The sequence below is a fragment of the Camelus bactrianus genome, chromosome 11 (genome assembly GCF_048773025.1).
Source record: "Camelus bactrianus isolate YW-2024 breed Bactrian camel chromosome 11, ASM4877302v1, whole genome shotgun sequence".
NCBI lineage: Eukaryota > Metazoa > Chordata > Mammalia > Artiodactyla > Camelidae > Camelus > Camelus bactrianus.
Window position 1 is genome coordinate 69,269,515 of NC_133549.1, and position 20,456 is coordinate 69,289,970.

Here is a 20,456-nt window from a genome sequence, read left to right on the forward strand (position 1 = left end):
GAGTTGGCTCAGCAATATCTGAAAACAGTACTCATGGTCTCGTTTTTGCTACTTACCATATGTTCACTGGTGCTGCCTTCCTGCTGTATTATAGTTTGTTTTCTCAAATCAGATGGCTCTAAGAGAGACCACAGGACCAGTATCTTCCACGGGTTCTTCTGTAGTACCACTTACGGCATGAACCCATCACATGACTTCCCTTTGAATAAAATTATGCTGACTCCTTTTATGCAGAAAATGAGCTCTTGGAATGTACTCCTTTAAGAATTTAGAAAACAGAGTTATTCTTGGATTATATGGAATTCTTTGCTTGAAAAATATTTCACTACTACTAAGTATTCATGGATCTTTGTTATTCGTAGGTGGTGGTAGGGAAAGTAGCTTTGATCACTTACTGTTCTGTGGCTAGAAGGCAGATGCTTAGAGAAAGTATACAGGGCTGTTAACATAATGAGGCTAAGAGAAGAGCACTTTGGAGTGCTTTGCAGCAACTCACACACCTTCTGTGATGATGCAGAATAAAATGTGATCATGTTCAGCCTGCTCTAACACTGAAGCATGCCCATCTGAGAATGCTCAATCAACAGTCAAGCTAAAAAATCAGCTTGTTACTTTCATCTTTTTATTGACAGTATAGCCAGAAAGAGAAAAGGGCTTATTGGATTCAATTAAATTAATAAATACAATAATTTAATTGTAAAAGGGAATAATCTACTTGCAAGTTTTAGCAGAAAACTACTAGCGGCAAGGGACTCTTGGCATCCGCTTGCATATGAGAAGACAGCACAGAAAGGAAATTAGTCCAGATACGATGGTTGAGATTAGGGATTCTACAGAAAGGAAAGCAAATGTACTGACTGCTCTTCTGAGGTACGAACTCTGAGGAGGAAGACATTAAAAATGAAAAGCAACTGAACTGGGTAACCAACCTCAGGCAAAGAGAGTAAGTATTTGGCAACATCGTGATTTTTAGCTGCCAAGCTGATCTTGGTTACCCTAGAAACTGCAAGGTTTCAAGTGAACTCTCCTGTTAGATGAAAGGCAGGCTGGGCGCCCTAAGCAGGCAAAGGTAAGAATGCTGCTGTAGAGTGGACTCCCTGTACCAGCACCAACTGCAGCCCTTGGCAGCAGAATGGGGTGAGTGTAAGGGCTATCCTTAGCATGGTAAGGGAAAGGGAGTTATAAGCTGAGAAGAATTAAAAGAATGGAGTCACACATAAAAGAAAACTAATAGCATGAGTAAGAATAAGAAGGAAACATGAAGAATAAGCACTTACATTTAACTTTTCTCCATTCTTCATGTCTAATGGGACAAAATAACTCCGCAAGGACTTCTAAGCCAGTAAAATTAAATGAAATGGTGTGGCTGCAGACGGACTTGCCAACCAGGAAGATCAATACAGGTTTATCAGTGTTACTGAGGATTTTGTTTCTGCCTCATTATGACGTACTGCCTTCTACTGTGTCAGTACAGCAGACCTGTGCAGGCACTGCAGTGACAATTACAACAACAGGTTCAGGAAGGAATCTACTGACTATAGCCTTAAGAAGCACGCAAAATGAAAAGGGAGTTCCCCTGAAGACAAGCAATGTAGGCAGATTCAGACCCTTAAGAACAACAAAAAAGGATAAAGGATTAAAAAAAAAGTTGATGATAGTGAGGCAGGCACATTTTCCTCCTTTAGCTGAACTAGGGCATGAGGCCTTTAGGCGAACTATGGTTTAGGTGATGCTGAGTAAGCTTTATAAAATATGAAGATGGCAAAGGTTCACTGAAGTTTTTTTACTATGTTAATTTGCTTAAAATCTCAAATGCTTGTGCTTACAATAACTTCCTAAGAGCAGAAGTAGTGTTCCCTTTTATTACCTTAAACTATTCGCCCCTCTGATACATTGATTTTTACTGTGCTAGAAGCTGAACAAAATGGCACAAAACTGAGATGGTACTTACTGCAGCAAGGTCCCTGTAAATCAAAATCTGAGCTTTACATAAAAATCTTATTTATAAAAAATACAATACCAAGTACAGTGAGAATGGAGCAGGGAGCAGCAGTGCTGTCCCTGCCTGGGCCATGTGGAGTGGCTTCTGCTACAGTGCTTGCTTAATGGCACATGTGAAAAGCTGAATAAGGCAAACACTTGAAGAGGCAGTTTTTTGTAAACTTCTTGGGGTGGGGGGAACTCTTCCTTTGTTGGGACAGATACTGATTTGGGGTGGCTAAAATCAGGTATGACATTTGGCTGCACTTGATACATCACATTACATAATAAGACAGCTCCTGCTGATTGAGACCAGTTCACCTGTTTTAGGAAAGAGGTTATCGCTGTAGACTTTTGCCTTTACTGTTAAAATATGCAGCCTCGAGCTGGTGCCTTCCATATGGAGGAAGTCACCTCCAAATCTTTCTTAATAAGCTAAGACAAATAAGCTAAGTCATTCAAAAGTTTCCTTAGCTTAAAGCTCCTTGAACTCTACATTGATTCTAAGCAACTCTGTTAGCAGTGTGTGGCTCGACACAAATGCTTTAACTAGATTATGTATTCCCACCCAACTGGTACCTAATAGTAATAAACTGTAATGACACTTGGAAAACAAACAGATCTTGAGGAATTCTGGCCTCTTCTCATGTCCTCACTTGGAACTTTCCAGCTTTTGTGACATATTTGACTCCTTTAAATGGCTTGTATTTCTCTCCATACATGTCCAAGCGGTTTACTTTTAAGCCTATGTCAAAAAGAACAGGTAAGAAAAGGAATAAATTACTATCCTGGTTACACCAACCAACAGAAATATTTACTTAGCGAAGAGCACTACACAGCAAACCTGACATTAACCAGTGTCCCATCCACCATTTGGAAACAATGTTCCTTCTACCATTCAGATTATAGCACTGTGGGGATTTCGTTTTAGTTCAGATTCCCATGTGGGCAAGGAATATCTTTTAAGGATAATTCTACTTTCTGTGAGTATGAATATAGACTCCTTCCTTGGTGCCTGAATGGGGCTTGGGGTGAAGGGAAGCTGTCTGGATTAAGGTGCTCTCCAAAATCACTGTATCCACAGCACAGTGTGAAAGGCAAACTGCAGCTGCTGCTCTTTCTAGAGAAGGAACGTCAGTTACCCTTCTAACCTCTTAACAGCTGACCTCAGAGAAACTCAACTACCCTTAAACACAAATCAGATTTCTTCTTACCCGAAATAGCAAGCTGCTGGATTTTGAACTGTATGTTGAGGCTTGGATTCTCTTCTGGCTTGGGTGCTCCAGATTGTAAGTTTACCAGTCCTTTAAGACTTGGGAGCTTTTGTGGAGTAATTTTTCCCACATCCCATGTTAGTACCTTAGAAAGACATAAAAAACAGAAACAATCTGAACTATTTCTCAAAAACAAATGTTCAAAGACACTATATGCTTCTGTACAAAATGAAGCACAGTGTGTTAAAAACAAAGGACCTGGGATCTTCACTGAGTTTGACCCCTAGTTCATTCTGTGACTTTGAATGCAGAGTGAGGATGGAGAACCAACATTTGCTGAACATACACTTTTGGCTACAGCCCTGTGCTTAGCATTATCCATACATCATCTCATAGATGCCGGTGATGTGAATTTTGTCTTCTTTTTTCAAATGAGGGAAAAAGGCTCTGAGGTCAAATGACTTGCTCAAGGTCACACAGCTAGTTAGAGGCAAGGTTGGGATCTGAACCTAAGGCTATTTGGTATCAAAGTTCTTTCCACTATGCTACCTTTACTGTTTCTGGGCCTCAGTTTATTTTTCTGTTCTGTAAAATGAGATGATGGGCATAAATCAGTGTTTTCAAACTTTCAGTGATGGAATTATTTATTTAAATGAAATCTTCAGTGTGGGAGCTCAGTAACAGATAAGAAAGTGAAGCTGTTACGGTTGAAGTTGGGGTGAAGGTCCAAGGATCTGGAGCTCCCCCCTTCACTTCTCATCCCTGTGTAGTCCCTGGAGAGATTCTTCAAATCCTTAGGACTGGATTAGACAATCTAATTCAATGATTTTATTTTAAAAAGTATGCTTTTTCATTTACCAAGCAACTCAATGACTCTACTGTGGAAAAGAATCATTTTTCACCCAAGCAGGAAGCTGAGAGAAAATCATCTTTTATAGTTTCTCTGAAATCCCTCTGCTAGGGGCAGATATACGCAGGGTAAGAAGTCAGCTTCTCTAGCCAACATACCCTAGGAAGATTATGAAACAATGCTCTTAAATTAAAAAGGAAGAGAAAGGTCTTCATGATCAATGTCTACAGAAAATTTAACAATTAATAGATTATAATACCTTCTTATATCCACACAATGATTTTCTCTTTCTAAAAAGTTTTTATACCTTCTTCCTCATTAGAGTGAGTGAGTCTCTGGATTATCAATGGATTGAGTAAAGGCAGACTCTGAAGGAAGACAGAATGAATCTCACTTTTCTGTTCATCTGCTCAGACACAGGATTTTCTCCATAGCTAGTGGAAGATGCACAGCACAGGATGCATTCTAGGTTTTACTAGGAATTTTAGCTTTAACCAAGATATTAAACCCTTCTCTCTGCCCCTCACATCCCCGAATCACAAAATAAAGATTGCAGAAACACGTGCTCACTCTTGATCTGAGGTAGCTGTACCTTGGTAACTGGATCAAATGTATAGCTGCCTTGTGTTGGTGTCAGGTTCATATTCAACACAACCTTTGGCATGTGAACTGTCACTGTGATTCCTTCAATGGTTTTCCCCATGTTCTGCTTTGGTCCAATTGTAATATCAAATCTGCCACAAGAACTGTTCTCCTTGAAGCTGATGCTATGTTTCACATACACTGGTATTGCCACTAGACTAAAAAGAGAAAGACACAAGCACAAACACACAAAATTAATGGTATGAGCTCCAGAGGTGGCCTGAAGACCTGTCCAAAGTATGTTAAACCCTCAGAACTGCAAATTCGGTATCTGCACCAGGGCAGGTTTAGTATAGCACAGAGTTCTGGTACGATTGTGCTAGGACTAATATAATTTCTGAGAAGTAAGTATACAAATCAAGATAGAAATCTGAAGCTTAATTATAAACAACTGGGGCAAATAGCCCTAGTTTAAAGAAATGAATTAAGATCTCATAGAAAGATAATTTAAAATTATTTAAACTAAATAAAGCAGTTCCTATGTGGGAAGAGCCAAGAAACAATTCCTCTGCTTTAAGTCCTTTCCTGATGTTACCCAAAATACTTTGATACTTTTAAGGGACAAACCAGTTACAACTCACAATGCCAAATCACTCACTTAAATCTCAATGCAGAGAAAAATAACTTGAAGCTAGTTAGTTGAGGGACGTCCTGAGGAGATACAGGTAGGCCTGTCTCCTTCTATCAGCCATGGTGTTGACAGATCATAGTAATAACATGGCATGAGTTCATGGTTTTGCCCAGGTTATGCACGGTCCAAAATGCTTGCTCTCAGGTACATATTTTACTATAGTTTAATTTACTACTACTTGATAGTCTTAGACTCAAGATACACTGATTATTTTAGACACATATTTTCACCAGTTCTTCCTGGGTCTCAAGGTTAGCAATGGCTAAAGGGAGCAATGATGACTTTAAGTACTGAACTGTTAGAATGAAACAGAGAAAGGTAAGTTCTACCCAGTACACTGACATATGATTCTGGCTGATGCAGCAACATACTTTTGCGAGCTGACACGGTATGATATGAGTCGGAAATTTCCATCTGGAGGAATAAATGACAAAACCCTTTCAGATTCCCAACGCTTGAACCGGATGCAGGGGTGGAAGCTGACATCATCTAGAAGCCTTGGGTTCTGCCAGGCAAACAGAAGACAACCATAAGCATAAAGTATAATGACAACTCTATTCAGATATCATGAGAAATTAATATGCGCTCTACAGCAGTTACATAAGAGTTTGTTATTAAGATTGCATCAACACAACCTATGGTTTCACGATGCTTTAAAGTTTGCTAATATTTTATATACATTATTGTATTGAATTTTAGTAACTCCATGAGGTATAAAATGTGAGTGGTATCATTTCCATTTCATAGATGAAAAAACTGAGGTTCAAAGAACTCATGATCACAAGTTAGTGGCAGAGATAACACCAGAGCTCAGTTCTCTTGATTGTTCTTAGTAGCTTGTCATGCTGAATCTAAAATTATGCAAAAGATCAATGCCCTTTTGTGACAACAAAGCATATAATAATTCAGTAAAAGTGACATTGCAGACTTGCAGAAGCCAGCTAGCTATTTAAGCCACTTCTAGCATAGACAAAGGCAAAGACCCTCTCTTCAGTCTTTCTATAACAGTCATGCTCATCACGTAAGCTACTGTCTCTGGAAGCTGTGCTAGGAATACTTCTGAGATAATCCTTTGCAATCTAAGCTACAACATGTCTCAGTATTTATTATTTCATTTAGTATTTCACATGTATTAGTCATACAGGGAGCTACAAAATAGAAGAACAAAACTTACCATGAAAGAAAGGGAAAGGTCAGGCATTCCAGATAGCTTAATGCAAGCATCTATGACCCCTTGAATTTCTGCAAAGACTGTAGATCCTGAAGAAAGAAATAAAGATTTACTGGAATCTGCATCCTTACTAGGGCTATCACTATAAATGCAGTAACAGGTATCTCCTGGGTGTTAGACATAGTGAAGTTTTGCACATCTATTAAAAGGTTAGGGACAGAGGATCTATTACACCAGTTCAGACAGCTTCTTCACTGAGTGCCATGGCCTGAATGTATCTCTGGTCGGAATATGATAATTCTAAGGAAAATCAAATCTATCCCTATCTTTATAGAGTCAACCCTGTAAGACTGCTGGCTATGAAGTTGAAGAATTTTTAATAAAATTTAAAAATTAGCCAAGTTTCTAATGAAATGGACAAAGCTGCCTGTTAACTTTTAAGAAATAAGAGCCATTATTCTTTAATAATAGTTATTATTCCATACAATGGAATTTTATAATAAAAAGGGCACTTTATGAAAGATACTGTCTATAATTTACAGTAAGTCATCTTCACATAACAACCAGCTGTGTGACCTTGAACAGATTACCTAACCCTTCTAAGCCTTAGTTTCCTTATATATAAAATGTGAAAGTTGGACTAGATGTTTTAAATAAAATGTTATAATTCTAACAGAGTACTGTTGTTTTGTCTGAGGTTTTCACTAGAAGGACTGCATATAAAGTGGTAGCAAAAAGCATGGTGCATAGTAGATACATAATAAATATTAGACTGAATAAATGGCAAGAGAGAAAGGTATAAAGGGTCATAACCGGAGTAAAGTAAGGCAGCATGAGATCTGATTTACAAAGGTTTGGCATATCTCAACGACTTGTTATGAAAACTGTATATAACCTCTGGGCAAAATAAACAGATTTTAAACCATTAGAAGATGAATGCCTTTCCGCTGAAACCGTATTTGCCAAGGGATTTCAATTTGCTATTCAGCTTATGTCAGCTGAACTGTTTTTTCCCTGATAAGACAACATGCACACAATTACCTGATTTATCTATAATTGCATCTATTTCTTCAACGACATCAAAATAGGCTTCATTGTTTGTGTATTTTACCCCAGCCCGGCGCCATGGGATGTTGGACAGCTGCCCAGTGGGGAGTGTGTCCCCAACATTACTACTGCCTAATGGGAAAACGAGAAAGCAAAGCTAACGCATAAAATGGTCATCAGAAAAGCTATTAACAGAGGAAAAACAAAAAACCAAAAAACCACAACTCGAATACTTTGGCTGCTTCTTTAGTGTTTAGTTTTTTCTTCACTGAAGTTGTGGATGGTTTCCAAAATTGTCAGAGACATATCCATACCAACATGATCAAATTTCTAGAAGACAGAAATAGGCCATGTGGTCCTGTGTCTATCTGTAACCAGGTTAAATTCATTTACTTATCTTTTGCTTCCTGTGTGTTAACAGTAACCTAACCTAATGCCAGTGACTCAACAACAGAATTTTATCCTGCTGCTACTGATGAAAAAAAGAGGCTGGTTGTTTCAAAACCTTCTGCTGATAAAATGTCTCCACTGAGAATACAGAGTGATAACTAGGCCATATGGTATTCAGCTTAAATTCTATGCGATACTGCTAAGCAGGCCTCAGTGGAGTAACTACCTGAAAACATACTCTGGTCTTTTCCTATTTTAAGGTCAGCATATCCAAATGCAATACAGCTAATGTTCAAAATCTGGCTAATTTCCTGGTAAACTGATAAATGTCTGAAAATAATTCCAGCTGTCCAAAACATGTATCCTTGACCTGTGATGTATTTTAACATTTTGGTTAGTTTACATTTCAACTGCCTAACATGTGAAAAGTGCAGAAAAATAGCTGAAAATTACCTATCTTCCTATTACCTAAATACAACATTTTGGTATTATTTCTTTAAATATTTCCCTCATAAACATAAATATTTATTATTTTTTTCTATTTTGATAATTTTGCTTTTTTTTCTGACTGCACTTTAAAACACAGTCAACCCGTGAACAATGCAGGGGCTGGGGTGCTGACCCCCCATGCAGTTGAAAATCCACATATAATTTTACAGTTGGCCCTCTGTATATGCAGTTCTGCAATAAAAGATTCAACCAACTGTGGACTGTGTACTACTGCAGTACATATTTATTGAAAAAAATCCACATATAAATGGACTTGTGTAGTTCAAACTCACGTTGTTCAAGGGTTAACTGTAGTTGCAATCAAACTATATATACAACTTTGTGGTCCAATTACGGTTGGTGCTCCTGTTTCCAGCCTGTTGCCTTCCAGCATTTTCTAAAAACACTGCTTTAATTTTCCTGTCCAAAAACTTTAAATGTTTCCCTACTGGCTTTATGATAAAAGCTAAATATTTAGCCTAGCATTCAAAGATTTCCTCAACTCAATTTTTTATCTCTTAACTATCAACTGAAAAACAGCTTTGTTTCTGTTAAAATGGCTAATATAACTCAGGATTTTTCACTGTGTGTTTTTTTATCACACAGTTCCACCTATGAAGAATGCTCTTATTTGTCCCTCTCTTCATAAACTCTATTGATTCTCTAAGCCTTGCCCTTGGGCCACCCACCACAGTTCAGGAGGGATTACTTCATCCACTGAACCATTCCCTTGAACTTTATAATGTATTACCTTAATAATCTATGTTATATTTTTTTCATTCTATAGTTCAGTAATTTTTTTCTGACTAAAAAATACATGCTTATTTTTGGAAATCAAAGTATAAAGCAAAAATAAAGATAAAGTAGAGTTCCTCAGCTGAACACGATCATGATAAACTTTAGAACTTCTCTGTGTGAATATTTATGTGTAATTAAGAGTGACTTTTTATGGTTTTGTGCTTTTTTTCCCATTTAATATTATATCATGTGTACTCTCCAGTGTCACTACCTCGTCTATAAAGTATGAAACTGCTTTTCAAAATCTTACACTGTTATTTATGTGTTTTAATTTTTTTCCCCCAGTCTCCCATCCATAGTGCAAGTTTTAGGAGCACAGACACTTCATCTTATGTTTCCTTGAATTTCTCCTGACACTTAGCCTTGCCTAGAGGATGAATAAAGGAATAATCACTTTCTTATAGGCCTCTTATACACCATTTTTTAGGTCAGTGCATTTGCAAAGGGATTTATAATGGAGGCCAGTATAGTTAGAGTGGCATATAACATTTCATAGAAATCTTTCTCTAGAAGACTTTGATACTTTCAAAAGAATACTGTCACCTGGAGGTACATAATTTCCAGCTATACTCAAGAATTAAACCAAAAGCTGGTAACACAAGTACAAGGCCCACAAATGCACAAAATCTCACAAATAGATTATGTTAAGAGTGATGTTAAAATTCATGTGGAAAAGTGAAGGGACAAGACCAGATAAGGAAATTTTAAGGACAATACAGGAGCAAGGCTTTTTCAAACAGATACCAAGATATACAATAAAATTATAGCACTTAAGACAAAAGGATACTAGTGAGGCCAATGGAATAGAACAGAGAGCATCCAAAACAGATATATGCAATTCAACTACATTAAAATGAAAACCCTAAACTTTTATTCAACAAAAGACACCATCAATGAAGTGTCTTTGGGAACACTTTGAAAAAAAAATCTCACAAATAGACTAATTTTCTCTTTCTAATATATCTTTTGCATGTATAAAACAAAGACTTGGAGGAGAAAGTATGTATTCTATGGCTTAAATTTTCTATACTCTAGTAATTGTGGGGCATTCAGCATAATGCCAGTTTTATAATGCTATTTTTTAATTTTTATTTTTTCCCCAGCTTTATTGAGATATAATTACATATAACACTGTGTTAAGTTTAAGGTATACAATGCATTGATTTGATACACTTATATATTGCAAAATGATTACCACTATAAGTGTCAGTTAACACCTGCCTTACATCACATAAACAAATGCTATTTTAAAAACTAGAATGCCAGTCTATAAATGCACTTCTAAACAGCCTCATATATTGGCTTCTTGTTTATTTTTATTTTTTCCAGTTTTATTGAGATATAATGGACATACAACATTGTATCAGTTTAAAGTATATAACATAATGATTTGATATATGTCTATATTACAAAATGATTACCAAAATAAGTTTAGTAAACAGTAATCACCATATTGATTTCTTTATAATTAACTGGAATAATTTATTCAGTCCTACTGTTTAGTGTTAAACAATAGTAATAATATTGTTCTGGTCTTGTAGAAAAACCTGTAATAAAAAAAGTAATAACCAAAAGTTCTTTATCATTTAAGATCTTGCCTCTTTCCATGAAAAGAAATATATATCCATTTTAACAATAATGCTAACTTTAATTGTGGCCAAAATAGATTACCTTCATAATCTGCAAAATCATAAGCAAAAATGGGTTTTAAGTGCTCAATTCCTAATAGAGTATATTTTCACCTTACCTGTAATAGAGTTGACAACAGAACGTAGAATTGTTGGTGGTTTAATCAATTCTTTCAAAATGTTAGATTCAGTAGCCAGTGGAAATCCATTGTCTAACATTTCTTCCAAGAGTTCATATACGATGACCACATTATCCTTAATTGCAGCCTCCGAACACTCACCAAAGTAGTCCTAACAAAATACATAATATTGCACAATGAAAGGCATGAAGAAAATCTTGTTAAATACTTTTTGTTCTAAAGGATAAACTTACAGGAGCATAATTCATTGTTTCAGATGCTGAAAATATGTAACAAACAGGAAAAAAACCTACTGTTCTGTATGCTATTCCTTAATATTTCCTTAATATTTTTACATTGAATTGAATTCCTATTACATATTATGATAGAAAGTACACTGAAACATAAAACAGAATGTGAACTATAAACTTTATCTGCCCTGATTAGGTATCCCAAAATATGTTTATTTTTTTTTGTTTTTTTTTAGAGAAAATTTTGTTGCTCCTTTATTTTTATTTTTCTTATTTTGGGGGGAGGAAAATAGGTTTATTTATTTATTTATTCTTAGAGGAGGTACTGGGGATTGAACCCAGGACCTCATGCGTTCTACCATTTGAGCTATATACCCTCCTCTCCTGATAGGTTTTAAATTACAAAAACTTTGAGACCACTTAGAGAACTGTATGTGGAGGGCACTATTATTTTCTGATGACATAATTCATAACATATTAAAAAAAAATACAGCTTCCGTGATCATGAGATTGTTCTGTTCTCCTCAAACAGTAAATGGAGCAGCCACATGTACTACTTACTATACACCCCACAAAAAAGGTTTATGTTTATGAACTTATGCTTAGTTGAAAACAAGAGGGAGAGAGAGAGAGGCAGATAGACTACACATCAAAACCTGGGAAATTAAAGAATGTAACCGTGTCCCACCTCCAGCTAATTTGGATGATTTGAATTCAAAAGACTGATGAAAAACCAACCTGAAAAGTGTCAGCAACTCTATGTAGAAACTCAATTACAAAGAGAGGTGGCACTTCAGTCTGTATGACAGACACAAAGAAGAGCTTATCCCGGTAGATACTGATGAGGTAGTGATGAGGTGTTGAAATAACAGGTGGTACATTTTCAACATCAACAGCTTTCTCTTGAGCCTCAAAGAAATAATCACAGACAGACTGGCTCACAACGCTCTTCCAGTGCTTCTCTAGAAATATGTCACCGGAACAGTTTATGAGAAACAGACTGTGGATCATTTTCTGGAGGGGGAAAAGAAGTGTAAATTTAGTATACATCAAAAAAGGTATCCTTGTGTTATCTTGATAGCAAAACCAGACAAGGCAATACAAGAAATACAGGCCAATATCACTTAAGAATATAGATGCAAAAATCTTTAATAAATTACTAGCAAACCGAATTCAGCATTATAAAAACAATTATAATCCTGACCAAATGGGATTTACTCCATGAATGCAAGGTTAAACATGAAAATCAATCAACATAATATACAATATTCATTATAAGGCAAAGATATAATCATTTCAAAAGGTGCAGAAAAATCATTCAACAAAATCCAGCAACCTTTGGTGATTAAAGACATTTAAACTAAGAACAGAAAGTAACTTCCTTGACTTGATAAAGAACATCTATGAAATAGCTACTATATTTAATGCTAAAAGACGAAAAGCTTTTTCCCTTAATATCAAGAACAAACAGTAATTTTAACTTTCACCACTTCCGTTTAGCATGGTACTGAAAGTTCTAGCCAGGGCAACTAAGCAAGAAAATGAAACTGAAGGCTTCCAAATTCGAAAGGAAGACGCACTCACAGCGGAAAAAAAATGCGACAATGTATATATGTATGTTCATGTATAACTGAAAAATTGTGCTCTACACTGAAACTTGACACAACATTGTAAAAATGACTATAACTCAATAAAAAATGTTAAAAAAAAAAGAAAGGAAGAAGCAAAATTATCTATCTGCAGATGACACTATCTTGTATATAGAACTTTCTAAGGAATACACACACACACATACACATATAAACTATTAGAGCAATAAATCAGTTCAGCAAGGTTGTAGGATATAAAATTAATATAAAAATCAATTGTATTTCCACACATTAGCATGAATAATATGGAAATGAAATTGAGAATACAATTCCATTCATAGAAGCATAAAAAAGATTACAATACTCAGGATTAAATTTAACAAGTATAAGACCTAGACAGTGAATATTATAGAACATCACTGAAAGAAATTTAAAAGGCCTAAAAAATGAAAGACATTTCATGTTTATAGATTGGAAGACTTAATATTGTTAAGATGACAATACTTCCCAAATTGATCTACTGATCCAATGCAATCCCAATTAGAATGCCAGCTACTTTTTTTTTTTGATGGAAACTGAGAGGCTGATCCTAAAATTCACATAGAAATGAAAAAGCCCAAGAGTAGCCAAAACAATCTTGAAAAGGAAGAACAAATTTGGAGGACCCACACTTCCTGATTTAAAAACTTACTACTAAGGTACTGTATGGTACCGGCACAAAGATACACATAGATCAATAGAATAGAACTGAGAGTTCTTAAATTAATCCTTACATACTTTAGGAACTAAGAGTTTAATCCACAATATCCATGTGTTAAAGCTTGTGTCATGAGATAAAACCCTTGTTCTAAAGTATATTATCCAAGGGGAATCAGGAGCTAGAACTAGGAAGATATGCATGATTCTGATCATTTTTCCTTTCCCTTAATTTTGGGACATTCCCCCTCAGGTAAAGATCATAGTTTAAAATATACTAAACAAGACTTCTTTTCATTATTTCATAATTTCTGGTGACTGGCAAATGTGATCTGTTCTACTGCTCACACATTGAATTAGAGCAATCTTCTTTTGTCTTTTAATTTGGATTTGCTTATTGACTTCCTATATCTGCTCTAAAATAAAACAGTATCTTCTTCTTCTTCTTTTTTTTTTTTAAGTAGAAAGCTATCCCTCAAGGTTTACAGATTCCAGTAACTTGGATCTATTATAATGTATTTGCTTATACTGGTTAGGATTAACAAACAAACCTCTTAGAGAGTCGTATTTTCTATCAGGATTCCTACTGAGCAAAAAGCTTGGTAGACAGAGGTTAGGATCTAAAGAAAATAGATCTAAGAAAGAACCTATATTCTTTAAGTTGAGTACCTACCCTAAACTCAAGTTTAAGGCTCTATCTCACAAATACATATCAACTGATTTTGCACAACAGTGCCAAGACCACTCTATGGGGGAGAGAACAGTCTTTTTAAGAAATGTTGCTGGGACAACTGAATTTCTACATGAAGAAAAATGAAGCTGGACCTCTACCTCATATCATACACAAAAATCAACACAAAATGTATCAAAGACCCAAAGTGTAAGAGCTAAAAAATAACTCCTAGAAAAAATATACACATCAATCTTCATGACCCTGGATTAGAAAATGTTTTAAAGATATGACACCAAAAGCACAAGGAACAAAAGAAAAAACATACAACCTACACTAGAATTAAAACTTTTTGTGTTTCAAAGGACGTTATCAAGAAAGTAAAAAGACAACCCACAGAATGAGAAAATAATTGCAAGTCATATATCTTACAAGGGACTACTATTCAGAATATATAAAGAATTCTTACAACTCAATAATAAAAAAGACAAATAACTCAATAAAAAATGTGCAAACAATTTGACGTTTCTCCAAAAAAGATATACACACAAATGGTTGATAAGCACTAAAGAAGATGTTCAATATTTTTACAAAATATGAATCAAAATTATAATGAGATAGCATTTCATACACTTTAGGCTAGATGTAATCAAAAGATAGACAACAACAAGTGTAGACAAGAATGTGGGGAAACGGGAACCCTTATACATTGCTGGTAGGAATGTAAAACAGTGCAGCTGCTGTGGCAAACAGTCTTGAGTTTTCTGAAAGTTAAAGATAAGAGTTACTAAATGGCCCAACAATTTTATTCCTAGGTATACACCCAAGAGAACTAGAATATATGTTTACACAAAAATTTGTACACAAATGTTCCTAGTAACATTATTCATAATAACATTATTCATTCAAAAAGTGGAAACAACCCAAATGTCTATTAATTGATGAATGGATAAATAATAAACATCCAAAAATAAAACATTATTCTGCCATAAAAAAGAATGAAGTACCAACACATGCAACAACATAAATGAACCTTGAGAACATGCTAAGTGACAGAAGCTAGACACAAAAGATCAAAAACTGTAAGATTCCACTTACACGGAGTATCTATTATAGGCAAATTTACAGAGACAGAAAGTAGATTATTGGTTGCCAGGCACTGGGTAGAGGGGGAAGAATGGGCAGTTACTGGTTTCGGTATTTCTTTCTTAAGTGACAAAATCTTCTAGAATTAGCTAGAGATGATGGTTGTGCAACTCTGTGATTATACTAAAAACTCCTAAATTGCACAGCTTTAGAAAATTGAAATTTAGTAGTCTTTAGTTTAAAAAATGGTTAGTTTTATATGAATTATTATCTCAATTAACAAAAAGCATTCTTTAGCTTTGTGACAAACAAATCCACTCCCAGCTGGATTAACAGAAATAGGTATGAATGTGCACCAAAAAGATGTATAAAAAGATACTGTAATGGTGAAAACTATTATCACCTACTAATAGAACAATGGAAAAATAAACTAGTGTATTATTAAAGTGAAATATACAGCAATGAAAATGAATAAACAATTGCTACATGAAACAAATACGGATGAATCTTACACAATATTGAACAAAGCCAGACACAAAAAGATACATACAAAATAATTCTATTTATATGAAGTTTTAGAAGAAACAAAATGAATCCATGGTACTGAGAAATGAAATGGTTTCTTTTATGGAAGAGAGTAGTGGTGGTGACTGAGGGGGCAAAAAGGTGGTTTTCTAAGGTGCTGGTAATGTTTTATTTCTTGATCTAGATGATGGTTACAAGCAATGTTCATTTTGTGACAATTCACTGAGCTTTATGTTATGGCTTGTATACTTTTCTGAGTGTTAGTTATGCTTCAAATAGTTTATTGTCCTTGTAATATGAGAGACAGTGGAAAAATGTCTAATTACCTTAACTTGTTCCTTTCTTTAATATGGGTAACATCAGTATAAGGCATCTAGTGGCCCATTCATTCAAAATTATAGTACTGAATGGTAAATGTAGCCGGAGGAGAAAGAATATAAAATCTATGAATATAGTTTCTATGCATGAAAATAAATTCCGAAGAGGAAAGGAAGACTTTCCAGAATGAATTCGTTTAAATCTATTGACATAGAAAAAAATGACATCAAACTGACCACTTCTTTTTAGAGGAAATCATTTATTTTATGAAATAAAGACAATTGTGGTGATGATTTCTCCTTTCCATTTGGTGCATGTTCAACAATTAGCAAGTAAATAACATTAATCACTAAGATGTATTTTATTATTGTATTAATAAAGTATGAATGCTGTTAATAGTTTAGGGTTCCTGTTTATTAGAAATAAAAAATGTTTCTATGTTCAAAGCCATCTGTATTTAGCCAAGCAATCAATCTGAGTTGGGAGTAATAAACCCTGACTCCTCAGGCTTTGGACCTACTATATTCTTCCGAACTAGTATCTGGAACCTGCTACATTTTTCTACTTTATCTAATCAGATGCTTTGTTTAATAGGTTTGCTTTGTGTCAGTTTTTATTTGAGTGTTAAAATAGTGTCTCTGGAATACAGAGACTTGCTATTCAGAACCTGCTGACTTTTAACTATCTTTCTGATACACTTCTAAAAAATGGAACAGGAATACCCAGCAGTAAGATCTTCAAGTAAATTTGCATTATGATGTCTTTTCTTGGAATGAAATCTTCATCTAAAATATAAAGTATGGCTTAGAACATTGTAATCAACTCAATGAGACCCAGATTTGAGCACTTCAGGTGAGCCACCTATGGAATATGATATCCTTGCAATAATTAATTTTCAGCTTCATTCAAAGTGTTTTATTCATTAAAGATAAATGAATTAATAATATTTAAAATGTACTGAGTACTGCCTGTTGGCCAAACACTATCCTAGGCACTTTACTTACACTATCTTATTTCTCACAACTCAATGCTATAAATACTAATTTTATCCTCATTTTATAGATTAAAGTCTTGGAAACATTAAGTCAATTATCTAAAATCATACAGTAAGTATCAGAGCTAGGATTCAAACCCAGAGCTAGTTGAATCTTGAGCCCCTGTTCTTACTTGCCTCTTAGAAACTAATTATTAGGAACACATTAAAAAAAAATTGGGGGAGGTAATTAGGTTTTTATCTATTTATTTTAATGGAGGTACTAAGGATTGAATCCAGGACCTTGTGTGTGCTAAGCATGCACTCTATCACTGAGCTATATCTCCTTTGGAACACATTCTAATGCAGCACTGTCCAACAGGATTTCCTGCAATTATGGCCAGACATGTCCTCTATTTGTGTTGTCCAATATAGCAGCCACTAGTCATATGTGAGAAGCTGAAATGTGGCTAATACAAATGATGTATTTAAGTTTTAATTTTAATAAATTTAAATTATTACATGGAGCTAGTATAATATTGGATAATCATACTGGATTGGGCACCAAATGTTCTGTTTGAACTTATAATTTAAGAGAAAGAATTGAAGGCTATCCTTCTTGCTAAGTTAGAAGCCAAAATGTGTTCTAATAAATTATTTACAGCAGAAATTATATTTAAATTTAAGAGCTGACATAGGTTATCTTCTTAAACTATTCATCCCAGTGAAAGTGCAGTACACATAGATCTGTGGTACTACACTGCCACAAGAGAACCCCAAAAGAGCTGCTTGTTCTTGAACCAAGTAACTTCATAGTTTCTCTGTTTTAGGGGCCAGATTCCTACTCATCCTCTTGAGCTGGGGAAAAATTCTTTCCAGGAAAAGTTTCCACCAAAGTTGTTTTCACTGGCAGCAGTTCAGGTCTCAGAAGAATACAGTACATTAATCCCGCCATCTGGATTTATTGTTGTTATCCTTAGTGCTGAGATGAGAGTATAGCACTTGTAGTTTTCAACAGTGTTTACTTTTTTTTTTTTTTCCCCTACAGGAGGTACTGGGGATTGAACTCAGGACCTCATGCATGCTAAGCATGCACTCTACCACTGAGCTATACCCATCCCCAACAGTACTTAGCTTTAAAATCCATCTTAACCTTCTAGTATAGGAAAAGAGAGCCTATTTCATTTACCCATATTATGACCAAGGGCCTAAAGCAAAAAACAAAAAACAACAACAACAAAAAAAAACACATGCAGCAGTGTAAACTAGCCTGTTTCTTTAGCTACTTATCCTTTTGCTAGCTGTAGTTACTTCTTTCACTATTATAATAAATTTTCTGGGAAAGCTAGACACTTATGACCACCACAACTATCTTTTTGTTCTTAGTGACTTTTGAGTCAGAAAACAGAATTCTCTCAGCTTATTTTAAAGCCACTTAAGAAGCTGTTCAGAGGCAGTTCCATCAGAGCTTTGACTGCAGCTTAAATACTTAAATAAACCCTCACTACCCAATGTTGAGCACTCTCATCCTAATGTTTCACAAGCAATGTGATTACAACAGTCACAATATCCTTGGAAGAGAGTGTCTGAAAAAGAAAATATATTCCTTCTATACATAACAGAATGGAGGCATAGAAGGGCCTCCACTATAATAGGAGAGAAGGTGATTTGAAGAATGAGGGAGAAGGGCACAGAGAGAAGGAGTAGGGGAGAGGGGGGCAGATAGAGAGAATTCCTCTTTGCTACTCATGAAATATTATTGAGCTACTTAAAAATATCTAGTCTGCAGGGAACTCCAATAGTCTATTGTGTTGACTGTTCAGAAACATTGTAAAAATCGTTAAGATTCAGTAAGAAAAGCTAACCTTATTGCCAAGAGAGGGTTCCTACTAAAAGTATGTTAAGTTTCAGGTAATTTTTCATTCATCTCATTCCTCTACTCTTTCTATGGTCAACTGAAAGTGTCCTCTGTTCTTTATAACACTAATCCTTCCACTAGTAATTTTGATCCCATTCTCTTTCCTCTTTTCCCAGGTCTTATCTTCTCTTTCTTGAATTTCTTGTGTGTGAACCTTACACACTAGTTATTTGCTTTCTGCCTCCAAACATAATGTGTCTTGTATTCTCCAAAACAAGCCAACCCCGAACCTTTTAGAGTCCTTGCCACCTTCAACAATCTTTTGCTTCATGATCCAGATGAAGAAGGATTAGTCTACACGCAATCTCCCCTCTCAGTAACTGACTCTGCTAAAGCAGTTCTCTCAAATGACATAACTTCCTAATCATTAAATTCAACGAGCTACTCTCAGACTTCAACTTCCTCCTTCGGTCCTCGCAGCATTTCATGTCACTGATAAGTTTCCCCAAAACAAAGCAAATACTTCTTACCAAATTGTATGAAATTTCACCTGTTTTGGTTCTCACTTCGAAAGTTTCCTTCTGGCTTACTTCTTGGCCTTTTTTTTTTTTTTTTAACTCTTTCTATCATCTCCACCTAAACCACTGTTTCAAACTTGATATATCCTAAACGCCACAAGATTCCTCCTTCTAACGTGAGGACTCCAAATTTTATAGAGATACCACTTTTTTAACCAAGTTTCAGCTTCGGGTTCAATTCAAATCCAACCAACCACATTGTTCATACTTTTCCATACTCACTGTCACCTCATCAGTTTAGATTTCTACCAACTCACTTCGGTAGAACTGCAACACTCTCCTCAACGCATCCCCTACCCCAGGCTCATCCAGGCCCCACCCTCTAACAGGACGTCCGCTCAGGTCAGTCAGGGATTTTGTCCTCCACAGCAGAAGCCAGGGGCTGAGGTTCGAATGGTCGGTACTCCAGCTCACTGTGCGTGACAAGACCTTTCCCCCGCGCCGGAGTACGGTGAGGGACCCCAATGAGCCTGAACTTCTTGGGCTTGGGGCCGAAAAACACTGGGCCTCAGGTGTACCTCTCCTTTCCGCCCCGCGGGGAAGAAAGACCGGAAGGCAGGGAGGGAGGCGCGGTCCCGGCTCACAGCACCGCAGACGCTCCCGCATCCCAGGCTGGAGTCTGGAGCCCCAGCCATTCAGCCTACTCCCCGATTTTCGAGCTGTCCCCAGTCCGCAGACTCACCGCCCATCGCACTCACCCCAACACCTAAGCGCGTCAGTGATTCCAAGTGGGGTCCTCTTCGGACCCGAAGCAGAGGCAGCTAAAAAGGCCGTGAGGACCCGGCAATTGGAGTGCCCGGTAGATTGCCTGACTAACAGCTTCAAAGAAAATAAAGCATTGGAAAGACTAAATGAGCGGGAAGAAATTGAATGAAAAGAAAGAAGTCTTTTGATGTATAGAATATAATCTTCTAGATCATCCAGAATCTAGAAGAGTGATTTCGTACATTCTG

At 36.0% G+C, this 20,456-nt stretch overlaps 1 protein-coding gene across 5 annotated transcripts; it reads right to left on the reverse strand.

The window, feature by feature from the left end:
* Positions 1-600: 600 nt before the first annotated feature.
* On the reverse strand, positions 601-20,348 carry AP3M1 (adaptor related protein complex 3 subunit mu 1). Of its 5 annotated transcripts, none has more exons than XR_012510306.1 (9): positions 20,022-20,175; positions 11,949-12,224; positions 10,960-11,131; positions 7,530-7,667; positions 6,492-6,577; positions 5,689-5,822; positions 4,615-4,844; positions 3,195-3,339; positions 601-2,725 (listed from the first exon to the last, which is right to left on the reverse strand). XR_012510306.1 is itself a non-coding variant. In XM_010963147.3 (9 exons), exons 2-9 carry the CDS (start codon positions 12,219-12,221, stop codon positions 2,625-2,627), a joined length of 1,257 nt encoding a protein of 418 aa, XP_010961449.2. In that variant the 5' UTR covers positions 12,222-12,224; positions 20,202-20,348; the 3' UTR covers positions 601-2,624. The 5 variants fall into 5 exon arrangements, 4 of the variants coding, with proteins under 4 accessions (XP_010961449.2, XP_074230370.1, XP_074230369.1 ...); XM_010963147.3 differs by lacking the exon at positions 20,022-20,175 and adding an exon at positions 20,202-20,348 and having other exon boundaries at positions 4,637-4,844; XM_074374269.1 differs by lacking the exon at positions 20,022-20,175 and adding an exon at positions 20,186-20,207 and having other exon boundaries at positions 4,637-4,844.
* Positions 20,349-20,456: the final 108 nt, after the last annotated feature.

Coding starts and splice junctions, on each gene's coding strand:
- AP3M1 (XM_074374268.1), bottom strand. CDS start 20,138: ATGGCTGGGGCTCCAGACTCCAGCCTGGGATGCGGGAGCGTCTGCGGT. Junction 11,132..11,948: donor GAGTTGCTGACACTTTTCAG/GTTGGTTTTTCA, acceptor GTATTTTGTTAG/GACTACTTTGGTGAGTGTTC. Junction 2,726..3,194: donor CCAGCAGCTTGCTATTTCGG/GTAAGAAGAAAT, acceptor TTTTTGACATAG/GCTTAAAAGTAAACCGCTTG.